Source organism: Chiloscyllium plagiosum, unplaced genomic scaffold (genome assembly GCF_037043375.1).
Source record: "Chiloscyllium plagiosum isolate Xiang-an unplaced genomic scaffold, Cpla_swu_hap1 HiC_scaffold_7, whole genome shotgun sequence".
NCBI lineage: Eukaryota > Metazoa > Chordata > Chondrichthyes > Orectolobiformes > Hemiscylliidae > Chiloscyllium > Chiloscyllium plagiosum.
Genome location: NW_028270145.1, coordinates 21,534,369 through 21,555,162, shown reverse-complemented (window position 1 = coordinate 21,555,162; position 20,794 = coordinate 21,534,369). Strand labels below are relative to the sequence as shown.

The 20,794-nt window shown below is 42.5% G+C and overlaps 1 protein-coding gene across 4 annotated transcripts in view; it reads left to right on the top strand.

Moving 5' to 3' along the window:
* The window catches only part of hycc2 (hyccin PI4KA lipid kinase complex subunit 2), a 57,834-nt gene that overhangs the window by 14,771 nt on the left and 22,269 nt on the right, over positions 1–20,794 (top strand). For all 4 annotated transcript variants that reach the window (XM_087988808.1, XM_087988809.1, XM_087988807.1 and 1 more), the window contains 6 exons: positions 1,315–1,390; positions 2,219–2,320; positions 3,248–3,427; positions 10,287–10,367; positions 13,762–13,877; positions 16,226–16,321. In XM_087988808.1, the coding sequence (XP_087844934.1) occupies positions 1,340–1,390; positions 2,219–2,320; positions 3,248–3,427; positions 10,287–10,367; positions 13,762–13,877; positions 16,226–16,321 (626 nt within the window). In that variant the 5' untranslated portion in view covers positions 1,315–1,339. The remainder of the gene's footprint in view (positions 1–1,314; positions 1,391–2,218; positions 2,321–3,247; positions 3,428–10,286; positions 10,368–13,761; positions 13,878–16,225; positions 16,322–20,794) is intronic.

Below are 20,794 nucleotides of genomic sequence, written 5' to 3'. Positions count from 1 at the left end.
GATAAACAACAAAAATAGGTATTACGGACAAAAAAATTAAAAGGGAGCACTTCACCCATCCCCAAGCCTACCTTGACTTCAATTATCACTATATAAAAAAAGCAACACTTTCTGTAATAAAATAATAAAGTAAAAGAAGTCCCAAAGTAGAGAAAAAGAATAGGGAAAAGAAAAGAGAACATTGTCCATGTTCTTGGACCACCTGGTCTATTTCAAAGTGTCCGGAAAGTTCTTTGCTTTGTCTGAGGAGTCAAATACATGCGCAGACCCTTTGTGAGTAAAGCGGAGCACTGCTGGGTACCTAATGGAATATGAAATCTCCAGATCCCTCAGTCTCCTCTTCACCTCATCAAAGGACTTCCTCTTGCGGATCACGGTCGCAGAAAAGTCCTGAAAATACATAATCTTTGATCCTTTGTAAATCTGTGGATCCTTTCCCAGTGATCTGGAGGCTTCCAGTACCTTTTTCTTGTCCCTGTAGCACTGGAATTGCACTAGGACTGGGCGGGGACACTGGTCCGAACTGGGCCTGTGCACTGCCACCCAGTGAGCTCTCTCAATCCGCACCCAACCTGTCTCGGCCTCCCAGCCCAGGAATCGCAGCAGCCATTCTTTGGAAAAAAAAAACTGGTTGGCTGTTCGCCTTCCTCTCGCTCCAGCAGCCCGACCACCTGGATGATTTTTCTTCGACCTCAGTTTTCGAGGTCGTCGACCTGTTCTACTAAGGCCCATATTTGCTTCTCCAGGGTCTGGCTCTGTCCCACCGAGGACTCGATTGCAGTCTCTGATGTCGCGGTCCACTGCTCGACCTCTTCCACTCACTCCTGGACACTGCAGCTCCTGCTCATGCTTCTGCAGGTTGCAGCCTGGCATGACTCCCTACAATCGATGCCTCAATCATCTCCAAAATAAGGTTTGCTGATCAAACCACTTTTTTTTTTATCTGCCTAGTCTTCGTATTTTCACTTGCATCCCCAAGTCAAACTGCATCTGCCACTGTTTGCCAACTGACTGAATGTCTCTTTGCAACATTCTGTACCCATTGACAGTATTTGCTATGCCACTTAAATGACCTCAGCAAGCCTGGATACGCCTCTCGCTACTGTCTCATGTTATAGTGTCATACAGTACAGAAAGAGGCCCTTCAACCCATCAAGTGTGCGCCAACCTACTTCCACTAATCCCACCTTATAGCACCAGGCCCATAGACTTGAATGTTATAACATTTCAATGCTCATCCATGTACTTTTTAAGGTTGTGATATGTGTAACATGATGCTTCTGAAAGTTGTAAAATTGAAATTTTTTTTCTCAGGTGAATAAGAGAGAACAGTAAGAAAATGCTAAATTCTGACATAGAGGTGGTGGAGGATTGGCTCTCCCAGTTCAAGGTAACACTGCTATAATTGCGATAGGCCAAGACTATGTGCAGTTTTTCCAAGTTGTGCTGGGAATGCTGTCTGGTATATTGGAAATGTTTATTCAGTTACGCTGTTCACAGTTGCGTATCCATACCTATCTCAACGTGTACTTCACATACAATGTCAGACAGATCCACTCGCATTCATAAACCTATCTGTGCATACACATGCATGTGCACATTTCTGCAGGTACATGTGTACATCTGCATATGCTGCAGCTGTACACAATGCATAATGCATATACTTGTCTGTGACCCTGCCTACATTTACAATTCCACATGCAGATGCAGGCCCACATAGATGTGCACGTCTGTATATGCATGTGCAAATCTACTCGCGTACTGGTCTGCATGCAGGCACCTGAAGGAGCACATGTACCCACACACATGCACATACCACACAGTCCACATTAATCTACATGTCCACTCAAACAAAAGCACATCTGTCAGTGCACATGCAAATATACAAACATGCATGTATGCACATGTGCACCTCTGCCCATGCTTGGTTTTCCAGATACACACGTGTTCGGACATCCACAGGCAGACTAAAGTGGATACTTGTACACAAATGCACATGCAAGTGCATGTGCCAGCACACTCTCACGCTTACACATCCACACACACTCCACAGCACCCACACCCATAACTACTCTCACTGCACATAACTGATTACATGCTATTCTCTCCACTGGAGTCTGCCAAGCTTTGCAATATGTGTTGTGTGCTTTCACCATTTTTTGACCATAGGATATTGGCAGGTTTGATAACCCCTCCCTTTTCCCTTGCTGCCTTACAGACATTGCCTGAATCTCAGATATCCTCTTATGCAGCAACCCTTCAGCAGAAGACCGATATTGTGCCGGCTCTCTACAAGGTCATCCAGGATCCTAACAATGAGGTAGAATGTCTGCAGCTAGTGTTGTCCTGTTAGTTCAGGGAGGTGAATCTCTCAGCCTGTAATGGATACTGAAGGTCTGGATCCTCACCCTCATTAACTGTACTGCAGAAATCTTGGCTGATGAAGTCATGACCTGCACATTGTAGCTTCTTGGAGTTAGCCTACTTGTACTGACTATCATTTTCTGATTTTTCAGGTTGTATTTGGTGTAGGTTTTAACTTAATGAGCTTGTTAAGTATAGTTCCAGCACACCTTGTTGGGCAGACTATGCAGAAGAATCGGATGTGACCAATATTTTGAAGCTTAGTTGTTTGCATGGGAATTTATAAGCTACTTTACTTTTTGAGGCGGAAAAGAGTGGTGTAGTGGCTATATCACTGGACTAGTAACCCAGAGGCTTTGGGCACATTGGTATAAATCCCACCAGAACTTTAATTCATTTTATAACTTTGGAATCTCAAGCTAACTATCAATAATGGTGACCAGGGCAATTATCATTGATTGTTGCAAAAACCCCCTTGGTTCATTAATGCCCTTTAGAAAGGGAATCTGCTGTCCTTACCCACTCTGACCTGCACGTGATTTGTGGAGCGCAGTTGACTCTGAACTGCTTTTCTGCTATGGCCTAAAAAGCCTCTGATTTCAAGGTATGGGATAACAAATGCCAGCCTTGCTAGCTGCAAACTAGTCCCTGAAAAGAGAATCAAGAACAGATGCCCAACACACGGGGTGTTTGATGAACTTAGTTGTCCTACTTGCGTCGTGTGCCAAGATGTAGAGGGATCTTCAGTGTAGTTTCATAGCGTAAACTCCATGCAATGATGGCAATCCTGGCACATTGTCACATCTCCTACTTGGTGCATTGTTGCTGTGAAGCAGTTGTGACATTTTCTGTTTATACATCATCTGCATAACTCTCCCTACAGTTACTGGAGCCTGTCTGTCACCAGCTGTTTGAGTTGTATCGAAGCTCAGAGGTCAGGTTGAAGAGATTCACGCTGCAGTTTCTGCCTGAATTGATCTGGGGATATCTGTGCATCACGGCAAGCAGAGAGAGACAGAGCAATGGCTGCATTGAAGCTCTGCTTCTGGGGATCTACAATCTGGTAAGCTGTGTGTTCATTTGTCTGTCTCCATGCGCCAGAGGGATGGGCTTTAGTGAGAACATTAATGATCAGTGTGGCTTTATTTGCTGTTTGTCAATTTTCATCAGTTTCTTTCATTCATTCACAGAATGTAAGAGTCACTGGCTAGGCCAGCATTTATTATTCATCCCTGATTGTCCTTGAGCTGCCTTCCTGATCCACTGCAGTCCATATGTTGCACTTACACCTACATTGCTGTTAGGGAGGGATTTTTGATGTAGCAACACAAAAGGAGAGATAATATCATTCCAAGTCAGGATTGTAAGTCCCTCAGAGGATAATGTGCAGGTGGTGGTGCGTGTCATTGTAGGTGCAGCCAGGTCTGCTAATTGTTGGCCTAGAACACGTATAACATGTATCACCTTTAATAACCTTTAATGCAGATTGCCACAATTCACACAAGCACTGCTGGAAAACTTGTGTCCAAAACAACATATGATACCTGAATATTTGTAAACAAAATATAGAGAACTGCTGGCACTTAAATAATTAATATCATTAAATATGAATAGAATGTCACCGCGTTGGCAGGTGCACTGAATGAACAGTCACTGCCTATTCAGGCCAGCCTGTAACAAGACAGAGTTGTCAATTGCTGCTGATTGGGGTTTGATGTGGGGTCAGTTGCCACTGTCTTACCATTTTGTCAGGAGCTCTGATTCAGTGTCAGCAACACCACAGCAGGTGTGAGTGGTACAGCTACAAACAATATTGATCCTGCCAGAGGGGAAAGGCTCAGCAATGACAAGTTCCAGACTTGAGTGATCAATTCTTATTTCTGAGGCTTCACCATGTTTGGTTAGTGAGAGAGATTTATAGGATGCAGATTCCTTGCTTCTGCGCTTGAGTTCATCTCTGTCCTTCGTGGGATCAGCTTAGAGACAGTTGTCACCTCCCTGCTTGTTCCTGCACACAAAGCAAACAAAACCCTCTCACTTCAACACTTAAATGACTGGTTTGAGCAGGACATATTCAATGTACAATTAAATCCTGTCGCTTCACTGTGAATAGAGTAGACTGTAGTGAGTTTAACCTGAGGGTCACCAGACCTCGGGCGAGAGGGTAGGTTGAGAAAGTAGGACCTTTGTGGTAACCTCAGTGTGTCCTGTAGCTCCAATGTGAATGGTATACTGGCAGTGTATGATACAATTCCTGTAACTTCATTACACCTACAGCTCTCCATCTCAGGCACAACATAATCAGTTACAAATTAGGTAGGCCATACCTTGTGTTAAACATCACCAGATAAGTGGAGGTGCATATTCTTATACAGATCTCAGACACTCCTGCTTTTATAATGTTACAAGCCATCTTCCAATTCGCAGTCAGTTATAGTAGAATAAACTTAATTCATTTTCAGTACAGAAATTAATTCACTCTGTTACAGTACAGAAGCAAGTTGATTTACAGCCTGTTACAGAAGTAAATGGTTTGCTGTCTGTTTCAGTACAGAAACAAATTTACAACCTGTTACAATGCAGAAACATATCGATTCACTGTCTGTTACACTATAGAAACAAATGTATTCCTAGCCTGTTATAATACAGAAATATATTAATTCACAGCCTGTTACGATACACACAAAAGATTCACTGTCTGATATAGTACAGAAATAAATTGATACAATTTAGCCTTTACTGTAACAGTGTAACAGGCTGTGAACCAGTACAGAAACAAGTGACTCACTGTCTGATACAGTACAGAAACAAATGTATTCACAGTCTGTTACAATAGAAACAAATTGATTCACCATCTGTTTGCTGCTTCCTGTTGCCCCTCTATTTCGCATCCACCCCATCTTGTTCTGAGAGCTTGAGCAACTGCATTATTGAGACCCCAGTTATACTCTGGGTTAATGAATAGGACTTGACTCTTTGCTCCTTGCCCGCTACCCTGTGATTTGGTCATGTTCACTTGTTTAGGGTTACAAAAGATTGCTATAAATACATTGTTAAAGCTAGTGTTCGAAGGAAGTGGAGAGAGGATGTGCCACAGATAATGAACGACACGTGAGGCCAGTACTTTACTGGAAGGCTGTTGTTCACTTGAGTGCAATTAGGTTCAAAGTTCAGGTTTAAAATGATTTAAATGTCTGAGTCGTTAAGCAGCTTGAGAAACAACTCAAGGCCATTGGTTGCTGGGGATTACACTGCCCCGTGACTAACTGTCCTGCCAGAGATTTCAGGGCTCTGTGTTCGCAGGTTGAGAGCCAGAGTTATAAACCTGGGAAGCCAGCATGGGTATCAATCTTTTGATCAGAAAAGCTGCTCTGAACTGCATCATTTTTAGAATGTCCACAGCACCCAGCCTTGTTCACGGCATGTACAGGGAGGTAACACAAGAGCAAGTATTTCTGACTCCATTTCTAAAGATCAGCCTGTTTTCATGTAACTGTCTCCCCACTGATTTCAGCAAGGGCTGCTGTATGTAGTTCCACAATATCCCACCCCCACCCACCAGCTGCAATCCTAAGTGGTCATTCCTCATTCCAGTAAGCCTTTGCTTCATCTGCAGTAAGGAGTCTGCATTCATATTGTGCCTTTCAACCTCATCACGGACCCCACCACCAGCACCATCACCACAATGCAATTCCCTGTAGGAAATGGGACACAGCTTATGCACAGCAAGATCCATGAAACAACACTGCTGAAAATACCCAGTTGTTCTGTATTAGTGATATTGGTTGGTTGATAAATATTGACTACGATTCCAGGGAGAACTCTTGCTCTTCTTTGCATGGTGACCATGAAACCTTTTATGGTCTGCCTGAAGGCAGGCAAAACCTTGGTTTATTAGTTCATTCCACTGTCTCGAGGCTGACACTCAGTGCAGCTTCGATTATGTGCTCAAGTCTCTAGAGAGCAAACTACAATATTGACTTCCTACTACTGATCAATGACCAACATCCAATATGATGAATATGGAAAATTAGAAGAACTATTCTCAGAGAGCTATTAGAACAGTGAATGCTTCTCAAGGCTATTGCTAACGTATTGAAAGCATATTAGAAAACCATTTGAGAAAGAAAAAATAATTGGCATCAATCCTGCATCAGTGCTGTCTGTATAGACTCCTAGATATCATGATGCAATTGTGTTAGCGTGGCATTCTTGTGCAGACACCTGACAGTTGGATTAGGTGCCATGTGGATTCAAAGCGCCATTCTGTCTCATAAGCCCACACCATCAGACTGGCACAATTCCACAACTGGTGCTTGTCTCAGGATTAATGTGAGACCTTTATTTCCATGATTTAAAATCTGAAGTTTCAGCTTCCAGGTCACAGAATGAGCATTTCTGCTTATGTTACTCACTGGGGAGTACTGGTATTCACAGATTCTCAGGTGACCATGAACACAAACTGTCCAACTTTCTCTCTCAAAGTTAGATGCCCTGTACTGTCCATTACTGGGTCAGATATACTCAGTATCATGTCAGCCATCAGTCAGTCACTCCTTTAGTAAAGCTTTGACATGATGTTACATTCCCAATCTTCCTATTGCTCACCCTCTTTCTCTCTCAATGTTTTATCGCTATCACTCTACTTTTTATTCATCTTTTCCTATTTCTCCTTTACCCCATGTTATTCTCTTTACATTGACCACCATTCTTCAATGTACATGTTCCAGTTTGGGGTGGACAGGGTTTGGATACTTGCAACAAGGATCAGGTCTTATTTTTATTCACGCACTGAATGTGAGCATCAGAAACAAGGCTGGCATTTATTGTCCCTCCTTTAATTAGACAGTTGGTTTATTGAGCAATCATCATTGCAGTAAGGGAAGCATTGTGATAATACAGTAAAATAGACTGGATCCATTTCTCCTTTTCACACCTTGGTTTACACCTATTTGATATCACTATCCCTCCTTTTCCACTTTTGGCACTCCCCTTGACTTTAGGGGATAAGGACACCCTTATCGTATATTCCACTTTATCCTCCTCCCCTTCTGTCAACAGCATAAAAACCACCATATTCCTGCTCATTCCAGGAGGTCATATTGGATTCAAACCATTGACTCCGTTTCTCTCTCCACAGATGCAGCCAGACCTTTTGAGTGTCTCCAGTATTTTGTTTCTCATTATAATCATAATTCATAAGATAATTATAGATTGACATTCAAATAGAATGTATATTTTTTTAAATGTGCAATTTTAAGCTATTTATTATACAAATATTTACAATATTGGCAAATTGCAGCTGTCCTTAATCTGCAGAATAAAAATAAGAGTCACCTTTTCTTTGTTCTTTGTATTTAAGCCAAGATCTTAATTGCTGTCAAGGAGGAGTTGGTCAGATATTTTCTTGAACTGCTGCAATCCACAATTTTATGATCCCAGAATTTTAAAATGGAAGAAATACAAAATTTACTAAAAGAATGAAGCCACAAAATTCCACAATTCAAAAAATCTCAACAAAACAAACACTAAGTTCTATCTAACCTTTACACAAAATGCAGAATTAGCATAAGTTAAATATGAATTATCATATGAATGTAACAATTAGGAGTAGGATGAGGTCATTCAACTCAATCTCCACTATTTGATAAAATCATGATCTGATTGCCACCTCAACTTCACTCTTCTGCCTACTTTCAGAATCCTTTCACCCCCTTTACAGACATTTATAAATTTGTGAAGGCTATAGATAAGGTGAATGGTAGGTGTCTTTTCCCCAGGGTCGGGGGTTTCAAGACTAGGGGGCATGTTCTTAAGGTGAGGAGAAAGATTTACAAGGGGCACTTTTTTTCACACAGTGTGGTTCATGCATGGACTGAAATTTTCAGAGGAAGCAATGGACGCAGGTCATAATATTTAAAAGACATTTGGATAAGTACATGAATAAGAAATGTATGGAGGGAAATGGGCCAAGTGCAGGCAGGTGGGACGAGTTCAGTTTGGGTTTATGGTCAACATGGGCTATTTGGACAGAAGGGTCTGTTCTATGCTGTATGATTCTGCCTTAAAAATATTCAATGATCGAGCCTTCTCCACTCTCTAGGGAAGAGAGTTCCACAGATTCTCAATCCACTAAAAGATAGATATTCTCATCTCTGTTTTAACTGGGAAACCCTTCATATTACATGGTGTCCTGTAGTTCTAGTCTCTCCCTCAACAGGAAACATCCTTTCAGGATCTACACTGACAAGTCCTTGCAGGATCTTATGTTTCAATTCTCATTCTTGTAAACTCCAAAGGGATATAGGCTCAATCTACTTAACCTTTCCTCATGAAATAATCCCTTCAACCGAGGAATGAGTTGAGTGAAAATTCTGGGAGCTGCTTAATTCAATTATGCCCTTCCTTATATAAGGTGATCAATATTGTACATGGTACTGTAGATGTAATTTAATCAATGACCTTTAATCTGTAATAAACTTTCCTACTTTTATCGTCTGTTTACCTTGTAACAAACAACAACTTTCCACTTTCCAATATGTTGCTGCTCTTCTGTAATCCCATTTTGTGGTTCACTTTGCAGGAGAGTTCTGGTCTCCTCCATTTAATCTCTCTCCATTTAAATAATAAGTTTCTATTCTTCTTGTCAAAATGGACAATTTTCTCCCATTATATTCCATCTGCCAAACAATGCCCACTCATCTAACTCCCTATATCCCTTTGCTGGTCCGTTATATCTGCCTCATAACTGACTTTCTCATCTATCTTTGTGGCATCAACTTGCAATATGGTCTTTGATACAGATTGTAAATGGTTAACTCTCCAACACTGATCCCTGTGGCACTCCACTTGTTACATTTTGTCAAACTGAAAATGACACCATATGCCTACCCAATGTGTCTCATTGCCTAACCAATCCTACTGACAAGCACATTGCTGTTGAATATGCATTATATATTGCCCATTAGATGGCAGGTACAACTAAGACATACCTTGTGTTTTTGGCTTTGCAGTCTGCTCACATTTTGCTGATCTCATTGTCACAAAATCCTTCAAACTCTCCGAAGAGAGTCTGATCCCTAGCCCACAGCAATAAGCAACCAACCCGAGTTCCGTGGGTACAGGCTTCACCGCAAATGGCACACGCATGCAGAATGTGCTAAAAGTGGTCTGGATGAAATAGATTCACTAATGTTATCTCAAACTGTTAGAAGCTGCAGAAACCTGTTTGGAGCCTGTGGGTAAAGATTTTGACTTATTAAGTCTTCCCAGTTCTGCCTCACTGGACTGATCAATTGCAGTATCCCAGCTTGGATTGATCTGTGTCCTTTCGTATCTAACCAGGGTCATTTTACCCCAAAATGTTTGGTTTCCAAACATTAGTTTGTTTCTATTTCCTTAAAAACTGCAAGTTTCAGTTTCCTTTCTATGTTAACCTATGTTTCCCTTAACGATTCTTTTTGTTTCGGTTTCTGTCTTAGTTGGGGCCTGCCTCAAAAAAAAGTGTAATTATATTTAAAAACAGATTATTTTACCATGTGGTGTAGGTATAGCCACAGTGTTGTCAGGGAGAATTCCAGCAACTGTGAAGGAATGGTTGGTAAAATTGTAAGTCAGGATGGGGTGATTCTGGGTGTCTGAAGTTTGAGGTTGAGTTAGGCTGGGTTTGAGTGGCTGGCTACTCTCCAGTTGCTTTCAGTGGTTTCACACTATTGTGGCAGATTGTGATCATCTCAAGATTAATGCGTGATTAATGGCACTGTCAGACAGGTTTCTGAGGTTTGTTGATTTGCTGCAGTCAGTTCAATATCAACGCAAACTCTCTTGTTTAAGTAATGAGAAAAAATGACCAAGTTGTTAAACAAAATTGTTTTTGTTGAAATGGGAGCAAATAATATGCATTTGTTGTACTTTCCTCACAGGAGATAGTCGATAGAGATGGAAACAACAGAGTGTTGTCGTTCACAATCCCATCACTGTCCAAGCCATCAGTTTATCATGAGGTGAGTTCCTTTGCCTGCAGATGTCATTCAGTTCTTCCTATGATCCTCAGAGGTATCTGTAAACTGGGATTGTGATATTATTGCAACAGCTTCACCCTTTAAAATCAGTGAGTGACTTCAAATGAAAGGCCATTCTGTTTTTTTTAGCAGTGATGATCACCAAATCCCAATTTGTTCCTGGCTAGTACAGTGTGTGCAACTTTTGGAATCTCTGCAAACCCTGAGCTACAGGGAGAAACAAATTCTGGAAGAGCATCTAACCCCATCCACTAATGTGGGCCTGTCAGCACAACTGGGGTTTCAAGAAAGGTCTGGTCCTGTGTTGGGCATTCTGCAGAAACTCACTATCTGGACAGCTGCTGTGGAAAGGGTGGGGTGGGGAGAAGGTTCTTAGGAATTCATCCTAAATAGAGGAAGAATAGCAAGTCAGTTAGCCTCTTGAGTCTGTTACGCTATTGAAGTTGTTCTCTGAGTGAGCTGCATTTGTTTGCATTTTCCCCATAGCCTTTCATGTTTTTGTTGACATCTATCCGTCTCAATTAAAACTAACAATTGTTGCGGCGTCAGTTGTGTTTGCAGAAGCAATATTGGACGGCAGCATTCAAGATGGTGCCTGACCAACCCCATATCAAAGCAAATTAGGGACGGACAATTAAGGCCAATGGCACACAAGTCTGTGAATGACAAAAGGAAAGTTTGGAACTTTTACCTCTTCAAAGTGTTTGTTAATTTCCTTCCTGTGGTTTTAATTTAATTTTAGAACCTGTCCTCTAGTCGTCCAAACCGGTGGAAATTGTTTCTCTCCAGCTAGCCTTGCAGTTCCATAAATATCTTGAAAACTTTGTCAATAACTTGTGGTTGAATACCTCTAAGATTACAACTGTCCTGTGACCAGGCAGCAGCAAACTAGAGCTGTGGAATGTGTACCATTTGATAAGATTATTGAGATTAGAATAAGGTTTTCCCCCCTAATAACAGGCACGTGCCAACAAGATGTTTGTGTTACACAGCTGGCCTTGGGGGTATCCCTAGAAATAATGCTGTGTGAGATTAGTAAATGGTTGTTTATACATTTGTCCCCAATTTGGAGGTCAGTACTGATGTGGAGACTGTGGGTTCCACCCCACTCGAGAGAGACTTGAACACACAATCTAGGCTGACGCTCGTAGTGTGGTACTCTGTAGGAATATGAACCGTTCAAGCAGAGGCCTGGGAGATGAGATGTTAAATCGGGACCCTGCCTGCCCTCCCAGCTGGATGTAGAAAATCCAATGGCGCTACCTGGAAGAGCAGGGGAGTTTTGCCTACTGTCCTGGCCCAATGTTCACCCCTTCACCCATGTCACTAGAAACGGATGGTCTGCTCACTATCTTCAGGAACTTTGGGGGGTCTTTCTATGCGCAAATTGGCCACTGTGTTTCCTGCATAGCATTGGGATCTAAACTTCAGAAGTATATTGTTGCCTAGAAGGCATTTTTGGGGGTACAGAGGACAGTGGAATGTGCTATGGAAATGTGCCTTTATTTTTCACTGCTGTGTTGGTGAGGAGCAGTTCAAGGTGGTCGCTCAGTCTTGTACTTTTTCTGACAGTGAGTGGCCTCTGTACCTCAGCCTCGTTTGTTTTCGCTGGTGGTTATTTCATTTGAGTCCGGGGGCCATCCCATTCCTTATTGTCTCTGCCTGATGGTCATTCCAGCCTTCAGTAGCATCTTACAAGCTTGTGATTGTTTATGGTGCTGACTGGGAAACATAGTGGCTGGTCGAACGCATCAGCTATTTAGCCAGGATGTCACGCGTCAGGGGCACCTTGGAATATGGCAGAGAGCCTGCATCATGCCTGTTGTTTGAAGGGAGCCCAGTGATTTTTTTGGAAGGTCACTCCACCCCCTCCACAACTTCTTGCTGAAGCTTTCACTTATTGTCGCCAAATTTATCCTGGCACTTAGCTTTTCTAACAAATGATTTTTCCTTTCCCCCACCTGCCTCTGCCATCCTGCTGGATTTGAGCACTGCGGGGGTCTGGAAATATTTTGCATTTCTCAACTCTGAGTCTCATCTACCACCTCTCAAATTCCGATCCTTTTCCCTGTTCAGCCTCAGTGTCCACCGCCATCATTTATCTAAGAGTACATTTGTGAGCCGACTGACCAAATAAATTTTGTCCCTCCTAACCCTCTCAACCATTGGTTACAGCTCCCCTGACTGAAGGCTGGGCTTTCTCTTAAACAGTCAGATGGTGAAGGGGTCACACCTCAGTGGGTCGCTCAGTCACTGCACTCTGTGATTGACTTAGGTGTTACCTCCTTTAGAATACTGTTCATAAAAATAAAAGCATTTACTGTACATGTTAAACAATACTTTGCAGCCATACAACCAGATTATTTTTGATGTGTAATTATTGAGTTGTAACTGGCATCCCTGTTTGCCCACTGCATACACAGCTTCATCTGTTTTCTGCAGTTGGTTGAATGATGGAAGTTGGCCAGGGTACCAGGTAGAACCCCACCCCCCCCCCCCCCCCCCTTGCTCCTCTTCAACTAGTGCCTTGGGTTTTGTTTTTAGTCCATCTGAGAGAATAGATGGACTCAGTTGACGCCATAACCAAAAGGCACAGTGCAGCACACCCTGTGAGTAATGCACCTGAAATGTTGGCCTTGACTATGGACTCTAGTTTCTATGGAATGTGGCTTCAACCCATGACCCTCTGACTCGGAATAAAATTGCTGTGTGAGAGCAGAATTGGATTTAAACTCACCGAGTTCTTAATAGTGTGGAAGGAGGTCCTTCGGCCCATCATGTTTGCACTGGTCATTAAATATCTATCTTTTCTAATCCCATTTTCCAGCACTTGGCCCATAGCCTTGTATACATACAGTCTGTAACGGCCTCCATCAGTTGAGGTTAGCTACTATTGATAGCTCTGTGTGAGTCTTCAAAGAGGAGGAACCTGAGGTGTTGGAAAATGAATAGGACACTGGGAAGATTTTATTTTCATATCTTGGGATATGAGCATCATTTGTGTGGCCAGAATTTATCGTTCATCCCTAGTTGCCCTGAAAACGTTCATTTATTGAAGTGGCTCGCTTGGCCTTTCCAGAAGGCAGTTAACACTTGGACATGTTACTGTGGATCCAGAGTAACGTGTCAACCAAACCAGGTAAGGTTTACTTCGCTGAAGGCCATTAATCAGCGAGTTGGATTAGGAGAAGAAACACTTAGTCTAGTGATCAGTATCATTGGGACCAGCTTATTTCTAGTGTTCTTTTTTTCAAAAACCGAATCCAAATGCCTCGGTAGGATTTATACTCGCGCTGTCCAGGTTATTGGTGTAGTAATGATCAGGACACAGACCTCAGCCAAATTTGTGGAAGTTTCTTGCTTTCTGTTGATGCAGCCGTCGAGTATTGGTTCCATGGCCCTGACAGAAGGCGCACTGAGCCAGCACGATCTAATCCGGGTGGTGTACAGCGACCTTCACCCTCAGCGGGAGAACTTCACAGCTCAGAACAGGTAGGTGAAGCAGCTGAAACTAGGTCTTCCGCTCTTGTCCCTTCTGCTGACTCCTCTCCCTCCCCGCCTCAACTCCGTAATCTCAGACTGATCCCTCCCACTTTCCTCCAAGCTGATCTAGGGTTATGTTCTACACTCTTATAAGATTTTTGATTCCACGGCCAGTCCATCCGGTGCCTCTGTTCAATTCCCATTCTGTTATGAAGAAAATATAAAATGTGGGCTTCTGATCAGAAAAATGGCCAAACAGGCCCACTGGGCTCCTGAGCCCCTAGCATCCTGTTTTCAGTTCACATACCAGACAATGGCTATCAGGACTGGTGTTGTCCAAATCCCAGAGTGTAGGGTCAGTGGATGCACTGTGGCAATTCTTGTTTTTAATCTGGCCACACCAAGTTAGTTGGAAGTAATCATTTCCACTGGTTTTTCTAATGATCTAAATGCATATACAAGTAAGTAGAAATATAGTCCATTTGGCCCCTCCAACCTAGTAAGACTAACTGATCTGACTGTGACCTCTCAACTCCACATTACTGCTCTTTGAGGTCCTTGTTAATCAAGAATCTAAAAATCTTAACAATATTTAAGATTTTAACAACATCTTAACAACACTGCATCCCCCAGTTTCTGAGTTTGAAAATTCCACACACGCGTGACCCTCTGAGAGTAAAAGATCTTCCTCATCTCTGTCCTAAATGGGAGGTCCCATGTTTTTAAACTGTGTTCCTGAGTTCAAGTCTCTCCCACAAAGGGAAGTGTCCTTGCAGCATTCACCCCCTCAAGTGCCCTCAAGATCTCTATAATAAGATCACGACTCATCCTTCTAAACTCCAATCAATAGAGGCCCTAATTTTCTAACACTCCTATTGAATGAACCTTTTCTACACTACTTCTAATGTAATTATCTCTTTTCTTAAATGAGGCGATTAAAACTATACACAAAACTCCTTAGATGTGATCCTACCAATGCCATTTAAACGCTGTTGCAAAACTTTCCTACTTTTATAAGACCATAGGACCATACTTTTATAAGACCATACTTTTAAAGACCATGGGCCAAACACCCCATTGGGTCTGTTCCGGCATTCGATCATGGACGATAGGTTTTTCAACCCCATTTTCCCGCTTTATATACCATTCCCCTTTCAAATAAACAAAAAAAATCCATTTGTCTTAATCTCTAATTATTCATGCACCAAGATATCCAGATAACCTCCATCTCATGTTGTGCAATCTCTCTTAATTTAAATATATTGCTTTTCTATTCTTCCTGCCAAAGTGGATACATTCACATGTTCCCCCCATTAAATTCAACCTGGTAATCTTTTGCTTAACCTACCATATTCCTTTCACATTCCTATGTGATCTTCACAGCTTGCTTTCCGATCTATCTTTGTGTCATCAGCAAATTTAGCAACCATACATTTGGTCCCTTCATTCAAATCATTAATATAAGTTGTAAATAGTTCTGTCCCCAGTGCTGATCCCTCTGGCACTTCTCTCATCACTCTTAGACAACCAAAACGTCCCATTTATGCCTCCTGTCTGCTTCCTGTTATCCAGCCGGTTCTCTAACCATGGCCATATGTTGTTCTCTGCACCATGTCAAATGCCTTTTGGACACCACATCTAAAGGTACTGCTTTATACACGTTGCTTGCTACTTCCTCAAAGATCTCTAATAAATTGGCCAAGCATCATTGCCCTTTCAAATAGCTATGTTGACTCTGCCTGATTGTACTGAAGTTTTCTAAGTTCCTGCTATAAATCCTTAATATCAGATTCCAGCAATTTCCCTTTGGCAGATGTTAAGCTACCTGGCCTGCAGTTTCCTGTTTTCACATTGAATATCCTCCAGACATCAGAGTCTTGGTCAACCCTGTAATTAAAGCCTCCTAAAATAGATTGTATTTTCTCCTTCTGAGATGGAAGTGAGGATTTCACCAGGTGGAAGGGGTGAGGGCCAGTGCTGACTAGCTCACAATGATGCCAATGACTAGTCATTTCCCATACTGTGAGAGTTCATGAAGGTCCCCTCCCAGACTCTCACCTGACCCTGTTTGCAGAGCAGTGCCCCTCAGGCTGTACAACCATTGTTCTGACTGGACTGTGGCTGATTACCTGAAATTAGTAAGTCTTTAAGCTCCCCTTACCCTTTGGAGGGGTATTATCCATTGCCAGTCTTTGCTTAACTAATATCAGAGGCCCATGGAGAGATTCATACAGGCTGAATGGAATTGAATCCATTATTGATGCAGTAGTGTCATATATACTTATGAGATAAATGTATTTCTCACATTGTGCAGTTGATACAGATGTGTAAAGTTTTATACTGTGTGTCTCCTGCAGGTTTGAAGTGCTGAGTTTCCTCATGTTGTGCTACAACTCTGCGGTTGTCTCCATGCCCAACTCCTCCTACCGCTCCCTGTGTAATGTGTGTTCGAGGTAAAGTATGAGAGCAAAGTACAGATTTGTGTGTGTGTGGTGCTGGGGGGGTTTCTTAAGGTTTATTTTAAAGCTTAAAGTATGTGTTACTTCAAATTCTTCATTCATTTGAGGGGGACAGCACAGTGCAAGGTGGCATTCTGATGGTGTTTGGGGAATATGGTGTAGTGCAGTTTTGGGGTGTGTTTGCATGTGGTTGCAGACCCCAACAAACAGAAGCTGTGGAAAGTGTTTTATCAGGTGGAGAATGTATCTGTTAAAGATAGATATTTATTTATATTGCACCTTTCAACACCTCAGACCATCCCAAATAACTTTACAGTCTGTGAAATACTCTTGAAGCGTAGTCTCTGCTGAAATTGGAGAAAGCGCCAAACAGTTTGCACACAGCAAGGTCCCACCAAGCAGTGTGATAAAAACTGGGTCATCTGTTTGACCTTAAGGGCATTATCAGCCAGGATACCAGGCAGAATTCCATGGCTCTTTGTAATACTGTCACACAATCTTTTCCATCCGCTTGAGAGAGTAGATCAGGCCCCTCATCTGAAAAATAGAATTCTTGCAGCCCCCTCAGAGCTGCATTGGCAGTGTTAGCTTAGTTATGTGATTGAGACTACAAAGCGTGGCTTAATTGTTGTGTTATTGTCAAGGGAGTTGTAGGCTAGGAACAGCAGGGAGGAATGTGAATTTGAGGCTATAATCAGACCAGCCGTGATCTTATTCAATGGCAGAGGGGTTGAATGGCCTACAGCTCCTGTTGTTTTGTTATCCCAACCCACAGATTTCTCATTCAGGTGTGATGCTCCCCACTGAGCCTGGGTTGGTACTGTTGGTTAAGTTTTTTTTTGTACTGTGTCCAAGGCCCTGTTTATATTGCAGACTTTATTCTGCTTTCTGATTTGAATTTAACATTCAGTAATTCAATTCCGATTTCTAGGGCGAGCTACAGAATTAGCATCCATCCTATGAAGTGATATGGCAGAGTAATTCAATCTCTGTTATTTTTGTGTGAAATGCACATGGTGGAGCTATGATGTGAGGATACCTTGTGCTAGGTTTGTGGATGTATCTGCACTACATTGACTGCAATGGTTCAAGAAGATGGCTCACCACCACTTTATCCAGGACAAAAAGGGATGGACAGTAAGAGCTGGTCTAGCTAGCAACACCACCTTCCCTCAAATAGAATTCTCAAAATTATGGCAGACTCCAATCAGTACAATAATTTGTCCCCAATTTTTATAGGCTCCAGTTTTTCTTGAGTTCCTCAATGCCACCTTTGAAGTCCACCTCTTCCCCACCACAGTCCCATTATGTTACTATCCCACAGCTCTCTCTGAAAGACCTAACCCTTTAGTCCAAACGAGGGACTGCCAGAAATCTGTCTTTCAGTTGAGACATCAAACCAAGATCCTATCTGCACACTCATGTGGATGTAAAAGATTGTGTGGCCTATTACAAAAACCCAGGGAGTTCTTCCTGGTCAATATCAGCCCCTTAAGACCAACATCACTGAAACAGATTATCCGGCTTTTATCACCTGGCTTTTTGTGTGTTATGCTGTTTGCGAACTGCCCTGTGTTTTCTACAATTTCAGCAGTCACTACACTTCGAGTATTTCACAGACTGTAAAGTTATTTGGAACGGTCTGAGGTGTTGACAGGTGCAGTATAAATAAATGTCTATCTTAAATCCACAACAATACTGCAGGTCAAGTTGCAATTGATCATAATCCTACAAAGTTGTTTTGTAGAGCTTGCTGTAGGAAATTGGGCTGATTTGGTGATGGAGGTAAGACAGCAGGGTTAGCTGTGGGGATAGTAACCTAATGGGATTGAGGTGGGGAGAATAGACAATAGGTGCAGGAGCAGGCCATTCTGCCCTTTGAGCCTGTACCACCATTCAATATGATCATGGCGGATCATCCTCAATCAGTATCCTGTTCCTGCCTTATCTCCATAACCCTTGATTCCACTATCCTTGAGAGCTCTATCCAACTCTTTCTTAAATGAATCCAGAGACTGGGCCTCGACTGCCCTCTGGGGCAGAGCATTCCACACAGCCACCACTCTCTGGGTGAAGAGGTTTCTCCTCATCTCTGTCCTAAATGGCCTACCCCGTATTTTTAAGCTGTGTCCTCTGGTTCGGCACTCATCCATCAGCAGAAACATGTTTCCTGCCTCCAGAGTGTCCAATCCTTTAATAATCTTATATGTCTCAATCAGATCCCCTCTCAGTCTTCTAAACTCAAGGGTATACAAGCCCACTTGCTCCAGTCTTTCAGCGTAAGGTAGTCCCGCCATTCCAGGAATTGACCTTGTGAACCTACGCTGCACTCCCTCAATAGCCAGAATGTCTTTCCACAAATCTGGAGACCAGAACTGCACACAGTACTCCAGGTGTGGTCTCACCAGGGCCCTGTACAGCTGCAGAAGAACCTCTTTGCTTCTATACTCAATTCCTTTTGTTATGAAGGCCAGCATGTTATTAGCCTTCTTCATTACCTGCTGTACCTGCATACTTACCTTCATTGACTGGTGTACAAGAATACCCAGATCTCTTTGTACTGCCCCTTTACCTAAATTGATTCCATTTAGGTGGTAATCTGCCTTCCTGTTCTTGCCACCAAAGTGGATAACCATACATTTATCCACATTAAACTGCATCTGCCATGCATCTGCTCACTCACCTAACCTGTCCAGGTCACCCTGTAATCTCCTAACATCCTAATCTCCTTAGTATCATCAGCAAATTTACTAATGTTATTACTAACACCATCTTCTTTATCATTAACATATATTGTAAAAAGCTGCGGTCCCAGCACTGACCTCTGCAGTACCCCTCTGGTTGCTGCCTGCCCATTCCGAAATGGAGCCGTTTATCACTACTCTTTGTTTCCTGTCAGCCAACCAACTTTCAATCCAAGTTAGTACTTTGCCCCCAATACCATGCACCCTAAGTTTGCTCACTAACCTCCGATGTGGGACTTTATCAAAAGCTTTCTGAAAGTCCAGGTACACTACATCTACTGGATCTCCCTCATCCATCTTCATAGTTACATCCTCAAAAAATTCCAGAAGATTAGTCAAGCATGATTTCCCCTTCATAAATCCATGCTGACTCTGACCTATCCTGTTACTACTATCCAGATGTGTCATAATTTCATCCTTTATAATAGACTCCAGCATCTTTCCCACCACTGAGGTCAGACTAACCGGTCTATAATTTCCTATTTTCTCTCTCCCTCCTTTCTTAAAACGTGGTACAACATTAGCCACCCTCCAAGCCGCAGGAACTGATCCTGAATCTATCGAACTCTGGAAAATAATCACCAACGCATCCATGATTTCTCGAGCAACCTCCTTCAGTACCCTGGGATGTAGACCATCAGGCCCCGGGGACTTATCAACCTTCAGACCTAACAGTCTCTCCAACACCAATTCCTGGCAAATATAAATTCCCTTAAGTTCAGGTCCTTCAGCCACTGTTACCTCAGGGAGATTGCTTGTGTCTTCCCCAGTGAACACCGACCTGAAGTACCAATGCAATTCTTCTGCCATTTCTTTGTTCCCCGTAATATATTCCCCTGTTTCTGTCTTTAAGGGCCCAATTTTAGTCTTAACCATTTTTTTGTCTTTCACATACCTAAAAAAGCTTTTACTATCCTCCTTTATATTTTTGGCCAGTTTACCTTCGTACCTCATTTTTTCACTGCGTATTTCCTTCTTAGTAATCCTCTGTTCTTTAAAAGCTTCACAGTCCTCCGTTTTCCCACTTATCTTTGCTATATTATACTTTTTGTCTTTTAACTTTATATGTTTCTTAACTTCCCTCATCAGCCACAGCCACTCATGCCTCCTCCTAAGATCTTTCTTCCTTTTTGGAATGAACTGATCCTGCAACTTCTGCATTATACACAGAAATATCCACCATTGTTCCTCCACTGTCATCCCTGCTAAGATATTGCACCATTGAACTTTGGCCAGCTCCTCCCTCATAGCTCCATAGTTCCCTTTATTCAACAGAAATATTGTCACTTCCAATTGTACCCTCTCCCTCTCAAATTGCAGATTGAAGCTTATTGTATTATGGTCACTACTTCCCAATGGCTCCTTGACTTCGAGGTCCTTGATCAATTCTGGTTCAGTGCACAATATCAGATCCAGAATTGCCTTCTCCCTGCTAGGCTCCAGCACCAGCTGTTCTAAGAATCCATCTCGGAGGCACTCCACAAAGTCTCTTTCTTGAGGTCCAATACCATCCTGATTTTCCCAGTCTACCTGCAGGTTGAAATCCCCCATAACAACTGTAGTAACATCTTTGCAACAGGCCAATTTCAGCTCCTGATTCAACTTGCATCCGACATCCGACTCTACATCCCCTGATTCTAGGTCCCCCGGCGCAAGGGACTGAATATCATCCCTTACCAACATGGCCACCCCACCCCCTCTGCCCGTCAGTCTGTCCTTACAA